This window comes from Apodemus sylvaticus, chromosome 11 (genome assembly GCF_947179515.1).
Source record: "Apodemus sylvaticus chromosome 11, mApoSyl1.1, whole genome shotgun sequence".
Classification (NCBI taxonomy): Eukaryota; Metazoa; Chordata; class Mammalia; order Rodentia; family Muridae; genus Apodemus; species Apodemus sylvaticus.
In genome coordinates, this window is record NC_067482.1 from 81,270,438 (window position 1) to 81,291,344 (window position 20,907).

Sequence of the window (20,907 nt, forward strand, 5' to 3'; positions counted from 1 at the left end):
TGCTTGGCCCAGGGAGTGGCACTATTGGGAGGTGTGGCCTTGTTAGAGTAGGTGTGTCAGTGTGGGGGTGAGCCTAAGACTCTCATTCTAGCTGCCTGGAAGCCAGTCTTCTCCTAGTAGCCTTCAGATGAAGATGTAGAACTCTCAGCTCCTCCTGCACTCTGCCTGCCTGGATGCTGCCATGCTCCCACCTTGATGATAAGGGACTGAACCTCTGAACCTGTAAGCCAGCCCCAATTAATTGTTGTCCTTATAAGAGTTGTCTTGGTTAAGGTGTCTGTTCACGGCTGTAAAACTCTAAGGCAGTATTCAACTTTTATTAAGCAGTCTGTGCTTTACAAATTAGGTATCTTCTTCTCTGTCTCTGTTGCAACCAATGCACTAGATTCAGGTTGGGCAGATCTGAAGCCAATGGGTCTTGTATGCCTGCCCAGTCTAGAAACTGTCTGCGTACAGACAGACACACAGCAGGCTACAAACATGCTTAATAGTTGAGGAAACTGGAGGCCAAACCGAATGTCATTTTCCAGATGAGGTCAACTACACCCAGAATACCATGAGACCTCCTCAAGTCAGAAAGAACAGTGGGTACCCTTAGCCTTCCCTGCTCTCCTAAAGTGCTACAGCCCAGGGTTGGGGTCATACTCTGTGCCAGGATATTGGTGAATATTAAAAGACATGCTGACATGGAATGGCATTTTTTTTAAATGTGTTCATGGGCACTGGTAAACGAAGGAAATGTCACTGGAAATGGCAACCTGCTAGGGACAAGGTCTGGCTCTCTTGCTCTCTGTCCTTTTCAGTACTGAGGACTGCAGGTGATGCCTCGTGCACACCAGGCTGGCGTGCTGCTGACCCACCACTGAGCTACAACCCCATCCTAGAACTGAGAGTTTATTCATTTTTGTTACATTTTGGGGGATAGGGGTGCCACTGCATGGGCGTGGAGGTAAGAAGAGCCCTTCAAAGAGTTGGTTCCCTCCTTTCATCACATGAGTTCCAGGGGGGCCAAACTCAAGATTGATGCCAATCACCTTTTACTCACGGAGCCATCTCACTGGCCCTGGAGATGTTTTTTTTTAAATCATTTTAAGGTTTATTTGTTTGTTTTGTGTGTATGAGTATCTTGCCTGCACATACATATGTGCACCCTGTGCATGCCTGATGTCTAGGAGCATCAGAAGGTGTCGAATTTCCTGGAACTGGAGTTGTAGATGGTTGTGAGCCACTGGGAACTGAACTCAGGTTCTCTCTAAGAGCAGCAAGTGCTCCTTGGCAGAAGCGCCGGTCTCTCCAGCCCCTGGAGAGAGTTTTGCTCAGGGGAGGAAACGCTGGGTGAGACCCAGACTGTGACCCAGCCCAAGACATCATGTCCTCAGCAACTACAAGACCATGAGCAAGAGGGAGGATTGTAAAAGTTGGGCCCTGTTCTTCCTCCCAGCCCCATGCTCCCAGAACTAAGACTCAGACTCGAAATATATTTACAAATACCCTGGCTGTGTAGCTAGGCTCTTCTCTGGCTAGAATCACAACTTAAGATAACCCATTTATACTAATCTACATTCTGCCACAAGGCTGATTACCTGGGCTCAGGTACCATTGTCACACTTTCCCAAGGTGAATCTCGTACCTGGCTTTATCCCAGAATCCTTTCTTCTCCTGGATGTTCTACACCCTGTTTCCTGCCTAAGCCAGAGGCCAGAGCCTTTTTTTTTTCTTCTCAGATTCATTTATTCACACTGTATCTGTCTTCAAACACACCAGAAGAAGGCATCAGATCTCAGATCTCATTATGGATAGTTGTGAACCACCATGTGGTTTCTGGATTTGAACTCATGACCTCTGGAAGAGCAGTCAGTGCTCTTAACCACTGAGCCATCCCGGTCATAGCCTTTTAAACTTACATGTGATACATCCTGTACAATACTCAAGAGAGTCTCTCTACCGAGGAGTTAATCTGACCAAGGCCTCGGAAGAACAAAGCGGCCAGTGCCAATGCTGCTGGCTGCCCCATGGCAGGTCTACCAGTCATTTTTTTCTGGAACAACCTTCACCAGGCCTTGAGGACAACCAGAGGGAAGACCCTCATGGCCCCTCATCAGCAAGAACCATGGAGCCTAGACAAGCTCCTACTCCATTAGAACTTTTGGTCACTTTTAGGCACAGAGCTATTAGCAGCATTAGCTCCAGGGATAACTTCTGGATTAAAGCCGTAGTTAAGATAGTCATTGGTGTGTGCATCAGCAGGGAAGGGGTACTGCGGGCAAGACAGCTCTGAGGCCATTGCTGATGTGGTGGCTGGTTTCTCCTCCAGTACCAGAGCTTGGTTAACATCTGGCCCTGTGGAAGAGAAAGAAGAACATTCACCTGTGGGCAGAGAGGCAGGCAGATGGCACAGGTAGCACAGCCAGAAATGCAGAGCTAGCTACAGCTGGGCTCTGCCATCGGCTGCACCTCCCTGTGCTTGTCTCACACCACCAACAACTGGCATTTCCACCACCCTCACCAGCCTGCCTCAGCCAGCATGCTCTCTCAAGAGGATCCCTGACACCTACTCTCCCCCTTTGTTCCTCGGGTAATCTGGTACCGACACCAGGGGCATTCCTCCTCTAAAAAGCATACCTTATATTGTAACTACAAACCCAAGGCACAGAGCAACCAGGGGGCAGGGCTCTGCTTGCATAGTCCTAGATCCAGGGTGTTCTTGACCACAGCTGCAGCACCGAGGATGGAAGGCTTGCAAGACCCTTGCTACTCTCCACCCCGTCCAGGTCTAAAACCTTCCAGCCTGTGTGGCTCTGAGGCTGTGGACTCACATCTCCCAGGACTGTTCCCTCACTGTCCCCAACACATGCATTCTTCTCCCCAAAGAGAGACAGTGAGTTCCTAGAGGTGACTCTAATGTCACCACCCCTACCCCCTCATCACCATCAAACTTTGTGGAGAGTATTAACAACTGACATTAATAATCATCATCTCCAGGTTTATTCTAAGAAAATATTGGCCGACAAGGTCAAAGATTCAGCCACAAGGTCAGTCACTGCGGTGCTAGGAACAACAGTATAGCATCAGAAATAGTCTAATGACCAGAGGTTGTAGGCTGTTTAAATAGACGGTGGAGGAAGTGATGTGGATAAAGGAAATACTTCTTCCTGGGGTATTTGGTGAGTTAAGCACTGTGCAGCTGCAGCACCATTAAAAATCTACTAAATTCATTATTGGTTCTAATAAGCTTCAATGAGCTTATTAGATGAGATTGTAAACACTCCTTCTGATGTTCATGTCCCTGTAAATGTGCAAAGATGCTGCAGGATGGGGCAATCTGCTTTCCTCAGCACGAGCTCTTCTGTCTGCCTTGAAGAAAAGAACTATCAGCCTGACAACCCTTATGCCTGCATCGGCTGTAGGGTGAACGAACACCCCTCCTGGTGGTGTAGCTGGAGACCGTTGTAAGTGATGCTAAGAGGCAAGACTATGATTGGCCTCAAGCACAAGCCAGGAAGGAATTGATGCCAGGAGAAAAGCTGTGATTGGTCCAGAACAGACCCTCAGTGACTACAGCTGATGTTAAGAGGAGACCATGATTTCAAACATATAAACCGACTGGCCAAAACACACCTTCTCTTGCTATACAAGCAAGAGGCTCAGAGTCTACACAGACAATCTCAAGGCCCACACACATCAATTCGCAGCATAAAATATATATTCTGTGTGACTCAGTGGTACAGCACTTGCCTAGCATGTGCAAGGCTCTGGGTGCCATCTCCAGGAAAGTGTGTGTGTGTGTGTGTGTGTGTGTGTGTGTGTGTGTGTCTAAGTCTGTGTGTGCGTATCTATATGTGTGTGTGTGTCTAAGTCTATGTGTGCGTATCTATATGTGTGTCTGTGTGTGTCTGTCTCTGTGTGTGTGTCTTTTTGTGTCTGTGTCTGTGTATGTCTGTGTGTATCCATGTGTATCTGAGTGTGTGTCTGTGCTTGTGTGAATGTGTGTCTGTGTCTGTGTGTGTCTGTGTGTATGAGTGTGTGTCTTTGTGTGTATGTTTGTGTGTCTGTGTGTGAGTGTTTGTATGTGAGCAACAATGTGTGCATCTGTGACTGTGTGTCTGTGCATGTGAGTTGTGAGTGCGTGTGTATGTTTGTGTCTGTGTATGTGTCTGTTTGTGAGTGTCTGTGTGTATGTCTGTGTGTATGAGTGTGTATATCTCTGTGTCTCTGTGTATCTGTGTATATGAATGTGTACATGTGTGTCTGAGTATGTGGGTCTATGTGAGTGTGTGTGTACATGTGTGTCTATTTGTATGTGTATGTTTGTGCACAAAAGTCTAACAGAAAAGTATAGCAGGCCACACAGTGTTTAAGACACAATCAATTCACAGAGAAAGATGCTTTCTGTATATTAAATGAAAAACAGAAGCTTCCAAAATAGGATGAGTAGTAAAAATCTTGGCCTGAACCCCCTGAGTTTTCCAAGGGAGCCATTTTGGCCAATACTCAGTTGTGACATCTTGGCTGGGTGTGCATGGGTACTCACCCAGATAGCTAAGGACAACAGGCAGGAAGACCAGGCCGTGCAGCAGACCCAGCAAGGTGATCAGGAGGTTAAGGCGGAAGAAGAAAATCTGTATAAGCTGGGCCTGAGCAAAGCCCAAGATGAGGATCCCTGGGAAGTTGGTCATGGCCACGCCAGCGAACACCTGGAGGGGTCATAGCCAGGAGTCATGGAGGAGGTAACGGCTCAGGCAGAGCCCAGGGTGACCCATCCCTCCCTACTCACCGCACTGCCCATGAAAATGGTAGCATCTTTGGCCCTCTCCAGTCGGGTAGGCTTGGTGCTAACAGCAAAGGACCTGGTAATGTGGGACACGAACTCCACAGACATGCCCACTGCCTACAGGCAAGAGAAAGGAGCTTCAGGCCACAAGGGAGAAGACAGGCGTGTGGGTACAAGAAAGCAAGCCAATCTAGATTCTACATAGAATGGGTGTGGCCTATGAGTCCAGATCCTCTACTGCCAAGGCCCGCTCTGTAGGTTACCGTGACAAGGTTGATGAGGGACACAGCATTGTAGGTGATACCCCACGCAGCCATGAGGCCGATGGTGTCCACGAGGATCATAATGATGGAGAGCAGGTTGAGGATGCCTGAGCGCATGTCCAGGCCCAGGAGGAGGTAACAGACAACAAAGGTCGGCACGAAGCAGAGGGCGAGCGTGAAGATTCCCTCAGGGAGGACTGTCAGATATTGCTGGTAGAACACGTTGGAGATCCTGCCAAAGATCAGGGCGTGGTCAAAGCACCAATCCTCCCTTCGGGTGGGAAGGGCATCCCATCTCAGAAAGAAAACATGAGACTCGGATATGAGTTGGGTGCTGGCCAGTGTAAGAAATGGACAGGCCCCAAGCTACCCCAGGAGACAACCGAGATGAAGCTGGTTCTCATCCCACAAGATCGCTGAAAGTCTACAGCCCCCCAACATCTCCTGTGTGACTGTTTCCTCCCATATCCCTGGCTCAGTCCCTTAGTTCTCACGTGTAAGGGAAGACCTCGAAGTCCGGATCTGTCCCAGGCACCTTCCGTAGTTCCTCTGTGATGTTGGCTGCCAGCAACCGAGACGCCCGGAGAGCTTCTGTAAAGTCCTGAGAGTTCCTTAAGGGCTTGTGGTAGGCCATGAACTGGGAGGCTGAAAGTCAAAGGTCAGTGCCCATTGGTGTGTCCCAGAGACATCAACACAGATGTGAACAGCAGCACTCGAAAGTCCTCATCAAGTCTCTACAAGAGACCTGCATTTCCTTATTTATTTTTAACACAGGAGTGTTTTGCCTGCGTGTATGTCTGTGTACCACATGCATTCCTGGTGCCCATGGAGTCCAGAAGAGGGCACAGGATCTCCTGGAACTGGAGTTAACGACAGTTCTGATCTGCCACACAGGTACTAGGAGTCAGATCTGGGTCCTCTGGAAGAGCAGCCGGTGCCCTGAACCTCTGAGCCGTCTCTGCAGCCTCAAGCACTTTGCATCAACGTCCTCAAACTGTACTTCTGCCACTGAGACCAAGGCCTGGCTGGCATAGGTGAAGCTTGAAAGATCATCCCTTAGGTACCACCTGAAATCCCAGCAGCCAGCACACAGAGGTAGGAAAATTACTTCAAACTCCAGGCCAGCTTGGGCTAGAGAGTAAGATACTGTCTTGAAAGCAAAACAAAAACTAAAATATCTCCCTGGTGAAACCAAATCCTCTATGTGTGCTTTCAAAAAGATGCGTTTGATTTTTTAACAAAACCTTTGCCTACTTTCTTTTGTTGGAGTGTGGTGTTTCATATTTGTGGTCCCAGTACTTGAGGAGGCCAGAGATTCAGGGGTTCAGCACTACATAGAAAGTTCTAGACTAGTGTGGGCTACATGCGACTCTGTCTCAAAAAATTAATTTCCAGTTTGCCGATTCCTGTAGGAACAGACTAGAAATGAAGCCGGGCAAACAAAAATGACTGGATTATTAAAGCTGTGACTTTGGGGTCCTGCCTGTAAGTACAATAAACAACACTTGCGAATTGCATTCAGCAGTGTTGTGTCCACAAAAGACACCAGGCACACACAGGGGAAACAAAGACAGATGAGAAGTCTCCAGTGCACAATCTTAAGGTAGTAGGTCCCTGTGGAGCCTGATGCCAGGCCTCTGGGCACCTGAAGGTCATTCACACCCCCAAAAATGGTCATTGTCATCCAGAGATATGATCTGGCATGTCTCAGACAAGGTGTGGGCATGTCTAGCAATCCCCTGATGATGTTGATACTGTTGGAAGAGAGAGGGGAGCTCTCATTTTGAAAAGTGTGCTGTAGGATATTTAGGGCCATGATGGATGCAGACCTGCCCTGGGCCAGGCAGGGGCAGGGCTGTCTCTTCCCTCCCAGAAACAATCCACTCCTCTGTCCATCATACCCCAGTCCCTTTTGACCACATGCCTGTGTTGCCTGGATGCAAGGACCAGGGTCAGGTGGGGGTGCCTTCTCGGAAGATAGGAACTTCATAGAAGAGTTAGCTTGGAGGGTGGACTAGGGGTGCTACAGTCAGTTTACAGCTAGTGATTACAAGTCTGAGTTGTTCCGGTTAAAAAAAAAAAGAATTCATCTGAAGCACCCAGGCCCCTCCATGCTGGCTCCTCCAGGGTCCCCACAGTGGTATGCACAGATCTAACTACAGCTGGCTCCCTCCATGCAGATGGCTTGCTGGTTCTGGTAACCTGCTGTGTTCAGCTTCACACACACACACACACACACTCTCACACACATACTCACACACACACACACTCTCACACACACACTCACACACACACATACACACACACACACACACACACACACACACACACGTCAGATGTCATCCCCCTAGTTACTGTTGATGGCTCTTGGGATTCCACTAGCGGAGGCATCCTACCTCATTTAGCCAGCAGCTGCTGCTGACATCTCCATATGATGCACACGAGAGTGAATACTTGAAGTGCGTGGCTCTCAATAATGACGTCAGCTGTTACAAAGACTGACACTCATTTCACAGTGGCAATGGACTTGGGACGAAACAATGGGTGAAGTCTTAGCTTATGGAGTTGAGAAGGAGAACCCTTGCTTACAGGTCCAGGACAGTGATACTCCTACCCACACACCCTACCAACACACACACACACACACACACACACACGCACACACACAGACACACACACACACAGACACACAGACACACACACACAGACACACACACACAGACACACACACACACACACACACCCTGCCAATACACACAGACACATACACACACAGACACACACACACACAGACACACACACACACAGACACACACACACACACACACACACACTGGTGCTTGGTGCTCTTGGGGGAACTCTAAAACAGCTAGCTGACTTGACATTTCCTCCCCAAACCATACCACACTTACCTATAACTTGGCCATCTGAGCTCAAATTCACAGAGGTTCTATACGCTGCTAGACCCCTGTAAAGAGGAGGTCAGAATAGAGGTTTAGAGGGGATGAGACCTTGTCCTGTCAGTCCACCCACTGTACCCCAGGAAGGGCTTGGCTAGGCACTCCTGCCCCTCTGTGTCTACCCACAAATCTCCCCCATCTCCATCAGGAGCCACTATTGGTACCTACCCTTTGGGACATCTGATGTTGGGCGGATCACTCAGGAACAAGGGCAAATACTTATGAAACTGTTCTGCTGTGGGCCTCACGGGACCCTGAGTGCGGTCCATGCAGTTTTTGAGACAGTTAAAGGAAGCTGTAGAGAGGGGAGGACTCTGGGCAGAGACACGCCAGGCAAGGCAGCTCCTGTTCTGACTCCCACTCTGTGCCCCAATCTAAAGTCCCAAGATCTGAGAAGTTTACACCTGCCACCCCTGGTTGTAGGAGATGAGTCCCTCTTAGCCCCCAAGGCTGTTGGGAGGGAAACTTAGGTCAAGAAACGAAATCTCCCACACTTGCTAAACACAGCAGCTCTGTAGGCAGGGCCATAGCTCTACTTCCAACTCCACAGCCCACTGCCCACAGCCAGCGTGTTCTGCAAACAAAGGTATGACACTCCAGGGGACACACGCCAGTGTGAACGCCTAAGCCCTAAACTGCCCGGACCCTATGGGTTTGGTAGGAGACTGAGAGCCTTTCTTTTCTCCTGCCCCAGTTTCCCTAACCTGTAATGGGTAGGGAGCCCCTTGTAGTCCCAAACTTACTATCCGTTGAGGGACAGAACTCATCCTTTTGGGGGCCACTGGTATAAAAGCGGCAGCAGGAGGAGGATGGGGTCAGCCAGTCGATGAAGTCATCTACCCAGGAGGATGCAGCAATTGCCACATAAGACCTGAGGCCAGACAATGGAGGGGAGGAGGTGGAGCCAGTGAGTCTGCTGGGGCCTCCTTCCTGACCCTTGTGCTGGAGCCTCCTCTGGCTTTCTTAGCTGCAGAGGCAGAGCACACACAGGAGAGGAGAGAGAAAGCAGGGAGGGAGCGAGCCAAGGTGCTGGGGAGACCAAGCACTTACTGGTTAGGGTATTCGCTGGCATACTGGATTTTCTGGGTGAGGGAGAAGCTCTGGCAGCCTGCGCTAGAACAAATGGCATCCATGCCTGCCTCGCTGGAGAAGTTGTAGCCCGGGGTGGTGATGAAGTACACTGGAGGCCCCACTTCGAAGTACCGGTTCAGAAAGAGGAAGTAATCTATCAGGTATGAGTCCTGGGAAAGAAAAGGATCTGTGAGTCCAGGAAACATCCACAATGGGCTCGCCCCAGGTCAGACGGAATACACGCTCAGGAGGGCGTGTGCATGTAGCTACTGAAGGAAACAGGGAAGTGTGCAGAGGAGCACACTCAGAGGTACACACACGGGAGATGCTCACTCTCCTACACTCAGATACACATGCTCAGACGCACATGTAAAGGAACGTACTCAGAAATGTACAGAGTACATGCGTACATATACACAAGACACACACAGCACTGTGTGCTTCGAGGAACATGCCCTGAGAAGAACATAAAAGGGCACACCAAGACACACACACAGAGGCCCGGGAGAGACACACACAGAGAGGCCCAGGAGACATCAAGTAGGCCTACAGGTACATTGTAAGAATTTCAGAAAAAGAAGAAAAATAAAAGAAACTGGATGTGCTATTTGAAGAAGCAATATCCAAAACTTCCCCAAATTGAAAGAAAGGCATGACTATATAAACCTTAAAGGAACTCTGGGTAGGCCTAAAAGGACAAACTCAAACCTCGCCCACTGTCATACAGCTGTCAAAAGACAACCTCAGCTCTGGAGACAACACAAGAGAAATGACTTGTCACAAGAAAGTATGTGACACAGCTGCTTCCGCCTTTCCCATCAGCCACTTGGAGATGGCAGTATATACTTGGTATATATTCAAAGTACTAAAGGAAAGAAAGAACCTTATTTACAGCAAGAGGAGGGCTTGGGGTGTATCTCCATGGTAAGAGTCATGCTTAGCATGTGGGAAGCCAGTGGCTCAGGCCCAGTGAGGTGGTGCACACCTTTGGTCCCTTGTGGGTTCAAGGCCAGCCTGATCTACATGTGATTATGCAGCAAGGCAGTGCCACATAGTGACACGCTGTCTTAAAAAAAAAATTAAAAATGCGGAGGAGGAGGATGTGGTTCTTAGAAGAAATTAAAGAAAAAAATACACAGAAACACATCATGTGCCCATGGACTGAATGACAAATAATTGTTAAGGTATCGATCAGTACTGTCAAAGCAAACCCATCTGCAGATTCAGTATCATCCCTGCATAAATACCAAGGGTGGTTTTTGAAGGAATCTAAAAATATCAAGCTAAAATTTAAGCATAATCTTACAAGAACTCAAATAGCCCAAGAGAAATTGACAAAGAACAAATTTTCAAGTCTCACATTTTCTGGTTTGCAATTTAGCTAGTGAATCAAAGCAGGGTCCTGCTGACAGGGGAGCTGGTGAAATACACACACACACACACATACACGTATGCATACTTAAATGACTTTGGGCAAGGGTGCCAAAACCATTTCATGGAGGAAAGCTATACTTTTTAGTATGGTCCTGGGGAAGCTGGATGGAATTAAAATTTGTCCACTTTCATAACACCATATAAAAAAATCAACTCAAAATGGGGAGGTGGCACACTCCTATAATCCCAGCACTTGGAGGCAGAGGCAGGCAGATCTTTGAGTTCAAGGCCAGCCTTGTCTACAGAGTGAGTTCTAGGGCAGCCAGGACTACACAGAGAAACCCTGTCTCAAAAAACAAATGAGCAAGCCAGGCAGTGGTGGCACACGCCTGTAATCCCAGCACTCTGGGAGGCAGAGGCAGGTGGATTTCTGAGTTCGAGGCCAGCCTGGTCTACAGAGTGAGTTCCAGGACAGCCAGGGCTATATAGAGAAACCCTGTTTCGAAAAAACCAAAAAGCCAAAAAATCCAAAAAAAAGCCAAAACAAAAAAACAAAAAACAAAAAAAAGAATCAAAGTCTTAAGTTCTAAAGCCATAAAAGCCCTTAATAGAAACAGGACAAACTTAATAACTTGGGATTTATCAAATATGTCTTCAATATGACACCAAATTCAGACAATAAAAGAAAAAAGTATCCATGGATATTTTTTAAATGTTTCACATACCAGAGCACACCATCACTAGAATAAAAGAGCAGCCCACAGAAAAAGAAAGATGTTTGATAATCGGGTCTCTGAGAAAAGGCCAATCTCCAGAAACCACAGGGAACTCTCCAGACTCAGCAACAACAAAAAGACAATTTGGAAAGTGAGCAAAGATTTAAACATATTTTTTTTAAATAAGACATAGGCAATCAATATGTACATGTGACTTTTCTAATAATTGAAAATGCAAATCGAAACCACTATAAATCCAGGCAGCGGTGTTGCTAGGACTCTCAAGAGATCGAAACAAGAGGACAGTGACACTTCAGACCAGTCTGGGCTACACAGCAAGACCCAGTAGCAACAAAAGCAAAACAGAACAAAAGAACCCACCAGTACAGATAGGTACTATTTCATACCCTGTACCATAACTTTTGGTTTTTATTAAACAAAACAGAACACAGACAAGGGGTTTGGCTTAATGGCTAACTGGTTAAGCACCTTCCCAACAAATGGGAGATCCCAGATTCGATTCCCCAACACCAAAAATTAAAAACAGAAAAAGAACAAGCGCTGAGGCAGGAGAGTTGGCTCAGCAGAGTACCCGGGTTCGATTCCCAGCACCCACAGGGCGGCTCACAGCCATCTGTAATTCCAGTCCCAGGAGATCTGACACCCTCTTTCTGATTTCTGCAGGCACCAGGCACCCACACAGCACACAAACACACACGCAGACAAAACACTCATACAGACGAAGTAATCCAAACCAGCTATTAGTGAGGAACTCACATTAAAAAAGGAAGTGGCAGTCCCCCTGTGTGGATGGCGACATGGATAGGCCTTCCACGCAGGGCAGCTACTGTGGCCTAAGCCATCGCTCAGCCCTCCCACTTTACATACGTGGATGTGGCTTGTCTCTCACGGTCCACTTTGAGCAACTCTGCATGGCGCCAAGCCTCAAGTTATGTCCCCCTCTCAAGCTCCACCAACACCACTACCATCGCCACTGACGCCGCTGAAGCCACCTCTGCCATCACCGCCACCACCACCACCACCACCACCACTCCACCTGTTGGGCACTGCTGCCCCTCCAAGGTCTCTGGACAAAGGGCTGAGAAGAGGCCAGGCTCACCTTGGGCAGAGCCAGCTCCTGGTCCAGCCCCACGCTGATGTTGCACATTAAGTAGAGGTTTGCTCCAAACAGGACCAGAAACAGCAGCAGCTGAGGGAGAAACTGGCGCATGAGAAACTCTCCCCAAAGAGCCTTCGTCTTCCCTCAAACTGCAATGGTTTTGTTGGGCATCCTAGGAAACATCCTAGAGTTGGACAGACTCAAGCTCTAACTCCAAGTATCCGCTCTGGGCCTGGGTAGCCTCCCACCATGCTCCTCCCGGTCTCTCTCCCAAAAGTGGAACAGCCCTCCGGGCCGCGTACCACAACAGGGCGGATGAATCTGTGCAGCAGGAAGGGGGTGTATATCTTGCGGAAGAAGCGGAGTAAGAGGCCTTCTTTTGGTTCAGGTGGGGGCAGCTTCCGGCTTGAGAAGCAGCATAAGACGTCGGGGCGAGAGGCCTAGAGAGTGACAGAACCCTCAAAACTGGGTCCAAGACGGACCACAGGATACACCTCATCCAAGGAAGCCCTGAAGATAGCCTGAGTGCTCTATCTGTATGTATGCCTGCCTGCCAGAAGAGGGCGGCAGATCCCAGTATAGATGGTGAGCCACCATGCGATTGCTGTGCTCTGGAAGGGCAGCCGGTGCCCTTAACCGCAGAGCCATCGTCCTGTCCCTACTGCAGTTTTTGTTTTTCATGTCTTAATCAAATACTGAATTTTACATCATCAAAAAAATCCTGTTAACTTTTTATTTATAATTTATCTTGTAAACTTACATACTTTTAGGGGGTTGATGATGCTACCACAAATAACTAAAAAGAAATTCTCTTTCTACTGGAAATTGGTGAGCACAGAGCCCTGAACATTCTCTCTCAGAATAATGTCCCATGTCCCTGCCTCTCATCCAACTCTCCTGGCCACCTCTCTGCCACATTTTCTAGAAAATGTGGGGACCCTGGCGGGGTAAGTCCCTTGGTCCTGGCCCAGCTGCCCTTACCTCTTGCCTCTTGCTATCCAGGGAGAGCAGGGCTACAAAGGCGGTCATCTGGAGCAGAAAGTCGAAGATGATTGCTAAGCCAGAGGTCAAGGCGAAGGTCCTCACAGCTGGCATGGGGGTCAGGGCCCCTGTTGAGGGCACAGGGTGTGTCAGATCATTCTGGCATCATAGGCCACATGCCAGCACAGGCAGCTTAAAGCAGGAAATGCCCACTGCCTTCTGAAGGCCTGTGCCCCTCTCAGAATAGCCTAGCAAACCTGATCCTGGGTGGAGGAGGACAGCCTTGCTCACCTAGGAAGAAGCAGATGGTCTCCGAGAGGCTGCACAGCAGCATGCTAGGGGCCACACTGCCCAGGGTGCGGCCAATGTGAGCCTCTCGCTCTTCCCCAGGCATCCGAGGCAGCCTCTGCATGGGCAAAGAGACGAGGTCACGGAGTGTGCCGAGGTCACCAAACTTTAAAAGTCAGCGGTAAAGGTTTAGAGTCCTGGCCAAAGCTGAGGAACTTCCAGACCTTCTGGAGACAGGAGAGCCTACTAACAGCTCATAGCCATACTTTCTGCTTCTATGTTGTGATGCAAAGAACCACCTGGTGCATTCTAGATGTGAAAAGGACCAGGTGTTCACATCAAACAAAGTTTTTGACAGCAAAGGGAGACTAGAAATGGACTCTGGCTTGTGCTTGTACTGTGGAGTGCTATTCCCAGTAGCAGAAAGGCAGGGAAAAAGGGACTTCTTTCTTTTTTGGGGGGGGAGGGGCTCAAGACAGTCTTTCCCTGTATAGTCCTGGCTATCCTGGATCACTCTGTAGAGCAAACTGGCCTCGAACTCAGAAATCCTCCTGCCTCTGCCTCCCAAGTGCTGGGATTAAAGGCATGTGACACCACTGCCTGGCAAGAGGTACTTCTAATCCATTAAAAAGCTCGCTGGATATTATATAGGTTTCACTGGAAGCAAGTTCAAGATGGCTCAATTATATGAATGTATTTGTGCCAACCCAGGCTACTTCCTACGTGTATAAGTCTACAAGAATCCCAGCGACTCTGTGCAGGGCTCTGTCTAATGAGGATGTTGGGTATGAAGAAACCCTCCCTTCTTACCTGGTACTCAAGAACAAAGATGAAGATGTTGTCAGCTCCCACAGCCAGCACCAGGAAGGGCACCACTTGGAGGATAACGAGAGAGGAGGGGACACGCAGGTAGGAGTAGAAGCCCATGGAAGCCACGACTGCTCCCAGCACAATGGCCACCCCACCTAGGCCCAGAGTAGCCTTGGACTCCACCTGCAATTCAATGAGGCTCAGCCCACTGGCTACCAGGGCACCTGCCCAGACCCTCCGTACTCCCCAGGTTGGGCAGGCATCCTTGGTATTCACGTGCCACCCGCCTCGGTGAAAAACCCACATTTAAGTCTCTCTGCTAAACCATGCTCCCTGGGGAAGCCTATGGCACCAAAGAGTGCAGGTGTGCCAGGGTGCACTTCCTAGAACTGCATTGCGTGGCCTTTTAAATGGTAGCTCTGCATGTAGACAGTGGGAATATGTTAGAGAGCAGGAAGAAAACCTTGAGCTTTTCAATGCAGAACACATCCAAGAAATGCTACCCTTCAAGGGATTCTCTCTGGGTGTGTCCAACTTGTCAGTTTAAGATGCCCACTCTCGGAAAGCTTTGGAAAGCCTTCTGGAGAAGCCTCCTAGGCTCTGAGTCACTCTTGCTGCGTCCCTCTCATTCTTACCACTACTCGGTTGCATCTGGAGTAGCTGCCCAGGGCCAGGGCGATGTACAGGAAGACGATAATATAGCTGATGGCAAAGACAGGCAGGTCCTCGATGGTGGTGCGGTTGATCTCGTCTTCCAGAGAGCGCTGCAAGCACACAACCAGCCCGCTGACCACACACTGTGTTTCTGTACTGAGTGGCAGCGCGCTCTGGGGAGGAACTACAGGAGCCTCTAACACTGGGTGGGCACAGGTGCTCACTGCCCGGGGCCACACAGCAACAAGTAGAGCCAGGCTGTGGATTTGCCTGGAATTGACCCATGCCGTCAAGGATTGCAAGCATAGAACCAGGGACTCTGCAGGGCCCCTACCTCAGCTGAGAACGCAACCTGGAACTTGTCAGTTGTGTTCCTCTGGAACGATTCCATTTCCTTCAAGAACGCCTCCTCCCAGAGCTTGGACCAGGCCATGCGGGGATCATCAGCGGGATAGTTATTGAGAGAGAAGGTGATGATCAGAGCTTCCGCCTCAGAGTAGTCCGTCCCTGGGAAGAGAAACTCTGAGCCTCCCTCCTATTGAACCCCTGCCCCTCCTCCCCTCAGGCTGTAACCTTCTCCCATTGCTGTTCCTCTATCACTTCCTACTCCAATAACAGCCTTATCCCATGTTTCATTTCCCTTTCCCAGCCAAAGGCACAAAACCAGAGCCCCTAGGGTAGCACTGAGAGATGAGAGCAGTGACCGAGGGGAGGGAAGCATTGTCTGCAGCCCCCTTAAGCCAGGTCCCCAGACACTGGAAACGCTCATCACCGTGGCTTCTCCCTCCTCCTGCCTATTATCCCTTCAATAGCTTCCCAGGGCCTACCTCACTTACCTTGGTATCCCCCAACAGCAAGGAAGGGGAAGATAGGGGCCCCGTAGTCAGCCATGCAGCTCAGGGCCAGAGCGGTGCCATCTTTGAACGTAAGAGGGGCACTAGAGGGAAACCACAAAGGGAAATAACCTTTCCTGGCCCTGCCTGGACCCTTTGGCCCCTCCCTACCCCAGGTCCTCTGCAGCCTATTGGAGAAGTGACTCCACACTACCAGGCCCAGAGGGTTCAAAACGGCCATCTTTCCACAAGGTAGTCCGTATGGTCCCCTAGTCCACTGAATGTGGTTGCCTTGGAGACCCCCTTGGGCAGGTAATGCTTCCCATGTCCCCTCACATAGCCAAACCTTCCAGACCTGTCATTGTCCCAGTTCCAAATAAGCATCACAGTTAAGAGATGAGCCAAGACCTAAGGCGCTGCCATCTCCCTCACAGATCTCAAGGCGGTGTTTCATTTCTCCCTTCGTGGAACTTGAATTGTCCCGAAGTGTTGAGTTGAGCTCTGGAGCTCAGAGCCACATGTCTAAAGTTACCCAGCCAGTGCCCTTGGGCAGGCCTGTGTCCTTCAACTAAACCCTTGCTCCAGAGCACACCTCTGTGCAGACAGCCGAGCACCGACACAAAGTTCTTTACACATAGTCTGAGGTCTGAGCAAGTGAGTATATGGATCAACAGAGCCGTCCAAGAGAGCTGAACTGCTGTGTGGCCCTGGGCAGCTTACCATACCACTCTGAGCCTCAGTTTTCCAGCTATGCAGGTAACATAACGGACTCACCAAGAGTCGGGAGCATCCAAAATCAAAATAAAGACCGTACAAGCCGAGACTAATGGTTTAGACCCACAGCCGCAGCACTCTGGAGGCCGAGGCAAGGGTGTGACTTTGGGGACCACCTCAAACATTGTGAGTCTGTCTAAAAGCAACAACAACAAAAACCATACTATCTTTAGCATGGTTGGTCCCCGATGTCTCTCAACAGCCCCTCTCGCTTTCCGATCTGAGGGACAGCACGGACACTCTAGGGACAGCATGGACACTCTAGGAAGTGGCTTGCACCGACACTCAGCAGAGGATAGACAGCAAAAGCGTCCTGCTCTGATCTGGTGGATCTAGGGACTATGAGGCCTGGGACCTGCAGGGTCAGAACTGTCTTCCTACGAGCACTCAGGCATGGTTACCTGCTGTAACCCTCGCCTGCTCTAGAGCGGACAAGGCCATTTGGGGTGCTTCACTCTCCCTAACTTCTCCGGGAGCCTCCTCCCCCTCTGGCCCTCTCACCACCCTTCCTTTGGTCTGATGAGCTCACTGGCATCCTGGTTATGCCAGACAACATGGACAAAGCCAGAAGCAGAACCTCAACAGCACAAGGTTTAGACAAAACTGCACTAGAGCCGGGCAGTGGTGGTGCACACCTTTAATCCTAGCATTTGGGAGGCAGAGGCAGGTGGATTTCTAAGTTCGAGGCCAGCCTGGTCTATAGAGTATGTTCCAGGACAACCAGGGCTACACGAAGAAACCCTGTCTCAAAAAACACAAAAAACTGGGGCTGGAGAGATGGCTCAGTGGTAAAGAGTACCGACTGCTCTTCCAGAGGTCCTGAGTTCAATTCCCAGCAACTACATGGTAGCTCACCTGTCATGGGGTCTGGTGCCCTCTTCTGGTGTGTCTGAAGAGAGAAATGGTGGTGTACTCATATGTATTAAATAAATAAATAAATCTTAAAAAAAAAAAAACTGCCAGGCGGTGGTGGCGCACGCCTGTAATCCCAGCACTCTGGGAGGCAGAGGCAGGTGGATTTCTGAGTTTGAGGCCAGCCTGGTCTACAGAGTGAGCTCCAGGACAGCCAGGGCTATACAGAGAAATACTGTCTTGAAAAAAAAACCAAATCCAAAAACAAAACAAAAAAACAAAAACAAAAACAAAAAACAAGACAAACCAATAAAAAGAACTGCACTAGAATCACAGCCTGATGCCTGGGACCAGAGACTAGCCACCGTCCCGCCTGAGCCCAGATGATCATATTCCTAGCCAATTATGAGGCTACCAAAGTCCTTACAGATCATGACACAGAGTCCAGAAAGTGAAACATCACAAACACAAACACCACCTGGGTCATCACCTTGAGATCTAAACTAAGACGACATCAAGAGCAGGAGAGAGGGCTCAGAAGTTATGTGGTGTTTCCGCAGAGGACCAGACTTTGGTGCCCAGGACCCACCTGAGTGCTATGACTAACCTCAACTCCGGCTCCAGAAAATCTAGTAACCTCTTCAGCCCCAGACACATGTATAAGCAGTGTGCATACATACACACAAGCAAAATATCCATTCATGTGAAGTTAAAATAACTCTAAAAATTGTTAAGCTGACACCACGGCAGGAGCATCATGGAAGGAAAGATCATATGGACCGGAGCTGGAAAGACTGATAAGACAGGCATAAGATGGGAATGAGTTCTACGAAGGGATTCAGATAGACTCAGACGTGCCGTGGCCCTGATATACACACACAGGAGCTGTAGCTGGCTCCCAAGGACGGAGCTATGTTCTGACCTGGTTCCTGGGGCACAGCAGCTCTCGCCTGTTCCCCTCACATCTACTCACTTTGCACAGTAGAGGAAATGGTCCTTCCAGTCCACCAGGGAGGTCTGGCTATTCAGAGTCTGGTTGGCCGTGAGCATCAGGAGTGTGCGATTGTTCTGGAAGTACTGAAGGAGGCTGTTGACACAGCAGTCAGAGAGGCTGGTGTTATACGGGTTGAGGGGGGCATAGCAGATGTCCTGCAGGGAGATGTTACGCTCTGCCTCATGGGACCACACTTGCAGGTGTCGAAGCCTCTCCTGTAGCTCCAGCAGCTCCAGCAGGAAGTCCAGGGACAGGATCCCACTGAAGTTCTTGGGCCCTAGCAGCAGGGAGTCGTACTTATAGCTGGACCTGTTCCGAGCTGTCACAAAAATCTGGTTGGTTCGGAAGAAGGGGCCAAAATGCTCATCGTGAAAAGCCTTCTCTTTCCGGGCTTCGCTTTTGGGGGACGACCACAGTTCCACGGGGTCTGTGGTGAGTTCAATAAAGGTCAGGCCTGATGACAAGGCTATCACAACCAGGAAGGACAGTGTCAAGACGGTGAGCGGCCTTGAGGCCATCTTTGTGCCCCAGCTCTCGAAGAACCGGCCAAGGACAGTGTGAGGTGAGCATCTGTGCTTACGGTGGAGGTTAGGGGCTTCCTGGGAGCCTGCTGTCTTCTTCTTGTTCCTGTCGGAAACCACTCGGAAACGCACAAGAACGGCAGAGAGCAACACGAAGACAGCAGCGAAGATGATGATGAGAGCCAGCCAGCCTGGCATGCTACCCATGTAGAAAGAAGGGCGCAAGGCCGGGGGAGGAGGGATGACAGGGCAGGATGCGGCACAGTCCTGGCAGGAACAGGCTGCCAAGTCTTCCCCCTGGGACTCGTTGCAGGGTGTGATCTTCCCGTCCAGTGGCTGCATCCCATCTGCCGGGACCTGGCCAGGCTCCAAGAGGTGGAAGGTGATGTCCAGCGGAGCCAGGCCATTCCCTGTGTCTCCTTGGAAGTTGAGCCAGCGCTGAGCATTGCAAAGGGCAGAGCCATACACGCCACACATGCTGCCCACAGCCAGCGAGGCAGCCGCAGGGATGCGCACCTGACTGCAGGACTCGTAGGCCTTCTCTGCAAAGCTGCGTTGATAAAAGGCCTCGTAGGCCACCACAGCGGGAGGCTCTCCAGCGCCCCGCTCAGCCACGCGGGTGACATTGATGAAGAGGCTCTGGTCAGGGCTGCAGGTGTTATGACAGTGTATGCTCACAAAATTGTCAGAGCATGCTGGGCAGCGCGTGAGGAGAGCCTTGGTGATAGACATGCTACTTTCTAATGACACCAGTTGCTTGGTAGAGCAACAGGCATAGGTGGAATCGGGGCCATTGTATAGGCGGGGACAGATGCGCTGGAGAAGAGTCAGATGTTCTCCTGTGATATGGCGGGCTGGGGTATTAGATAGGCAGGAGACGTTGGATAGTGACAAGAGGCCTCCAGAGAGCTCTGGGTTCTTCCCACACTCCTCATAAAAGGTGCAGAAGCCAGCCTGGTGAATGGGTGTGTAGAGCTCACCCTGGGCCTGCGGAGAGGACCAACAGTATCCATAAGCCCTAAGGCTGGTGGGCACAGACGGGGACTGTCTGGAGAGTGAGAGGCCAGGGAGGACATGGGGAAGAAGTACAGCAGAGAGGGGCTGGGAGAGCTGGGGGAGGCTCATGGGGGCACGTGCCATCTTAGGGTGCCGATGGAGGGACACTCTCCCATGGACAGTGACAGACGGGGTTACTCAGAAAAGGAAGTGATCTGATAGAGCGTGGCTTTAAAGGGTCGTGCGGCAGAGGAGAGGAGGAGATAGCGACCTCTATGGCTGTCAGTTTGAGTCTCCAGGCTGGACTCCACACCAAGATCAGGGTTCCTTGTACAAGGGTCTGTACAAGACCCTCCCACCCCCACCCTTACCCCCCACCACCGCTTCCTACATCCTACATTGGCAAATGCTGTCACCTGAGAGCAACCAAGGATGGTAATAGGACCTCCTCCCAAAGCCAGAACATTTCAGGTGCTGTTCACTGCGATCCACCTCTAGCACCTGACTTGGCCCCATTTAACCACATCCCTTTGCCTCTCTGACCCTCTATCCCTTCAACCCCTTGACCTGGAGACCCCTCCACCAGCACTTATCTTTGGGCATGGGAAACCTCCCACAACCATGGTACCCTTCCTCGTCATCAGGTACCCAATCGCCTTGCCCTAATGGGAGGCACTAGGAAGTATCCACAAGCAACAGACTCACCGAACTCAGGAGCAGAGCCCAGAGCAGCCATCCCTGCCAGGCAGCTGCCATCCCAGGGCCAGGAAGCAAGCAAGGAAAAGCAGGGCCAGGCCTCGGAGACAGCTGGGGAAAGCTGAGGCCTGGGCCCCGAATTTGCACATCAAGGAAGCTTCCTCCTCTCAGTGACAACCCTCATCTGCCACGTTGGGGCCAATAGGGCTGTGCAGTACTGGTTAATAATTTAC

General features: G+C 50.3%; 1 protein-coding gene across 1 annotated transcript; it reads right to left on the minus strand.

The window, feature by feature from the left end:
• Positions 1-1,722: 1,722 nt before the first annotated feature.
• Npc1l1 (NPC1 like intracellular cholesterol transporter 1) lies at positions 1,723-20,122 on the minus strand. The gene is made up of 18 exons (XM_052199714.1): positions 18,441-20,122; positions 15,845-15,945; positions 15,343-15,515; positions 14,990-15,118; positions 14,355-14,537; positions 13,548-13,662; positions 13,257-13,384; positions 12,578-12,715; positions 12,276-12,365; positions 9,045-9,235; positions 8,738-8,865; positions 8,163-8,289; positions 7,947-8,002; positions 5,529-5,679; positions 5,035-5,266; positions 4,775-4,888; positions 4,532-4,694; positions 1,723-2,340 (listed from the first exon to the last, which is right to left on the minus strand). Exons 1-18 carry the CDS (start codon positions 20,120-20,122, stop codon positions 2,138-2,140), a joined length of 4,104 nt encoding a protein of 1,367 aa, XP_052055674.1. The 3' UTR covers positions 1,723-2,137.
• Between the last annotated feature and the right edge of the window lie 785 nt (positions 20,123-20,907).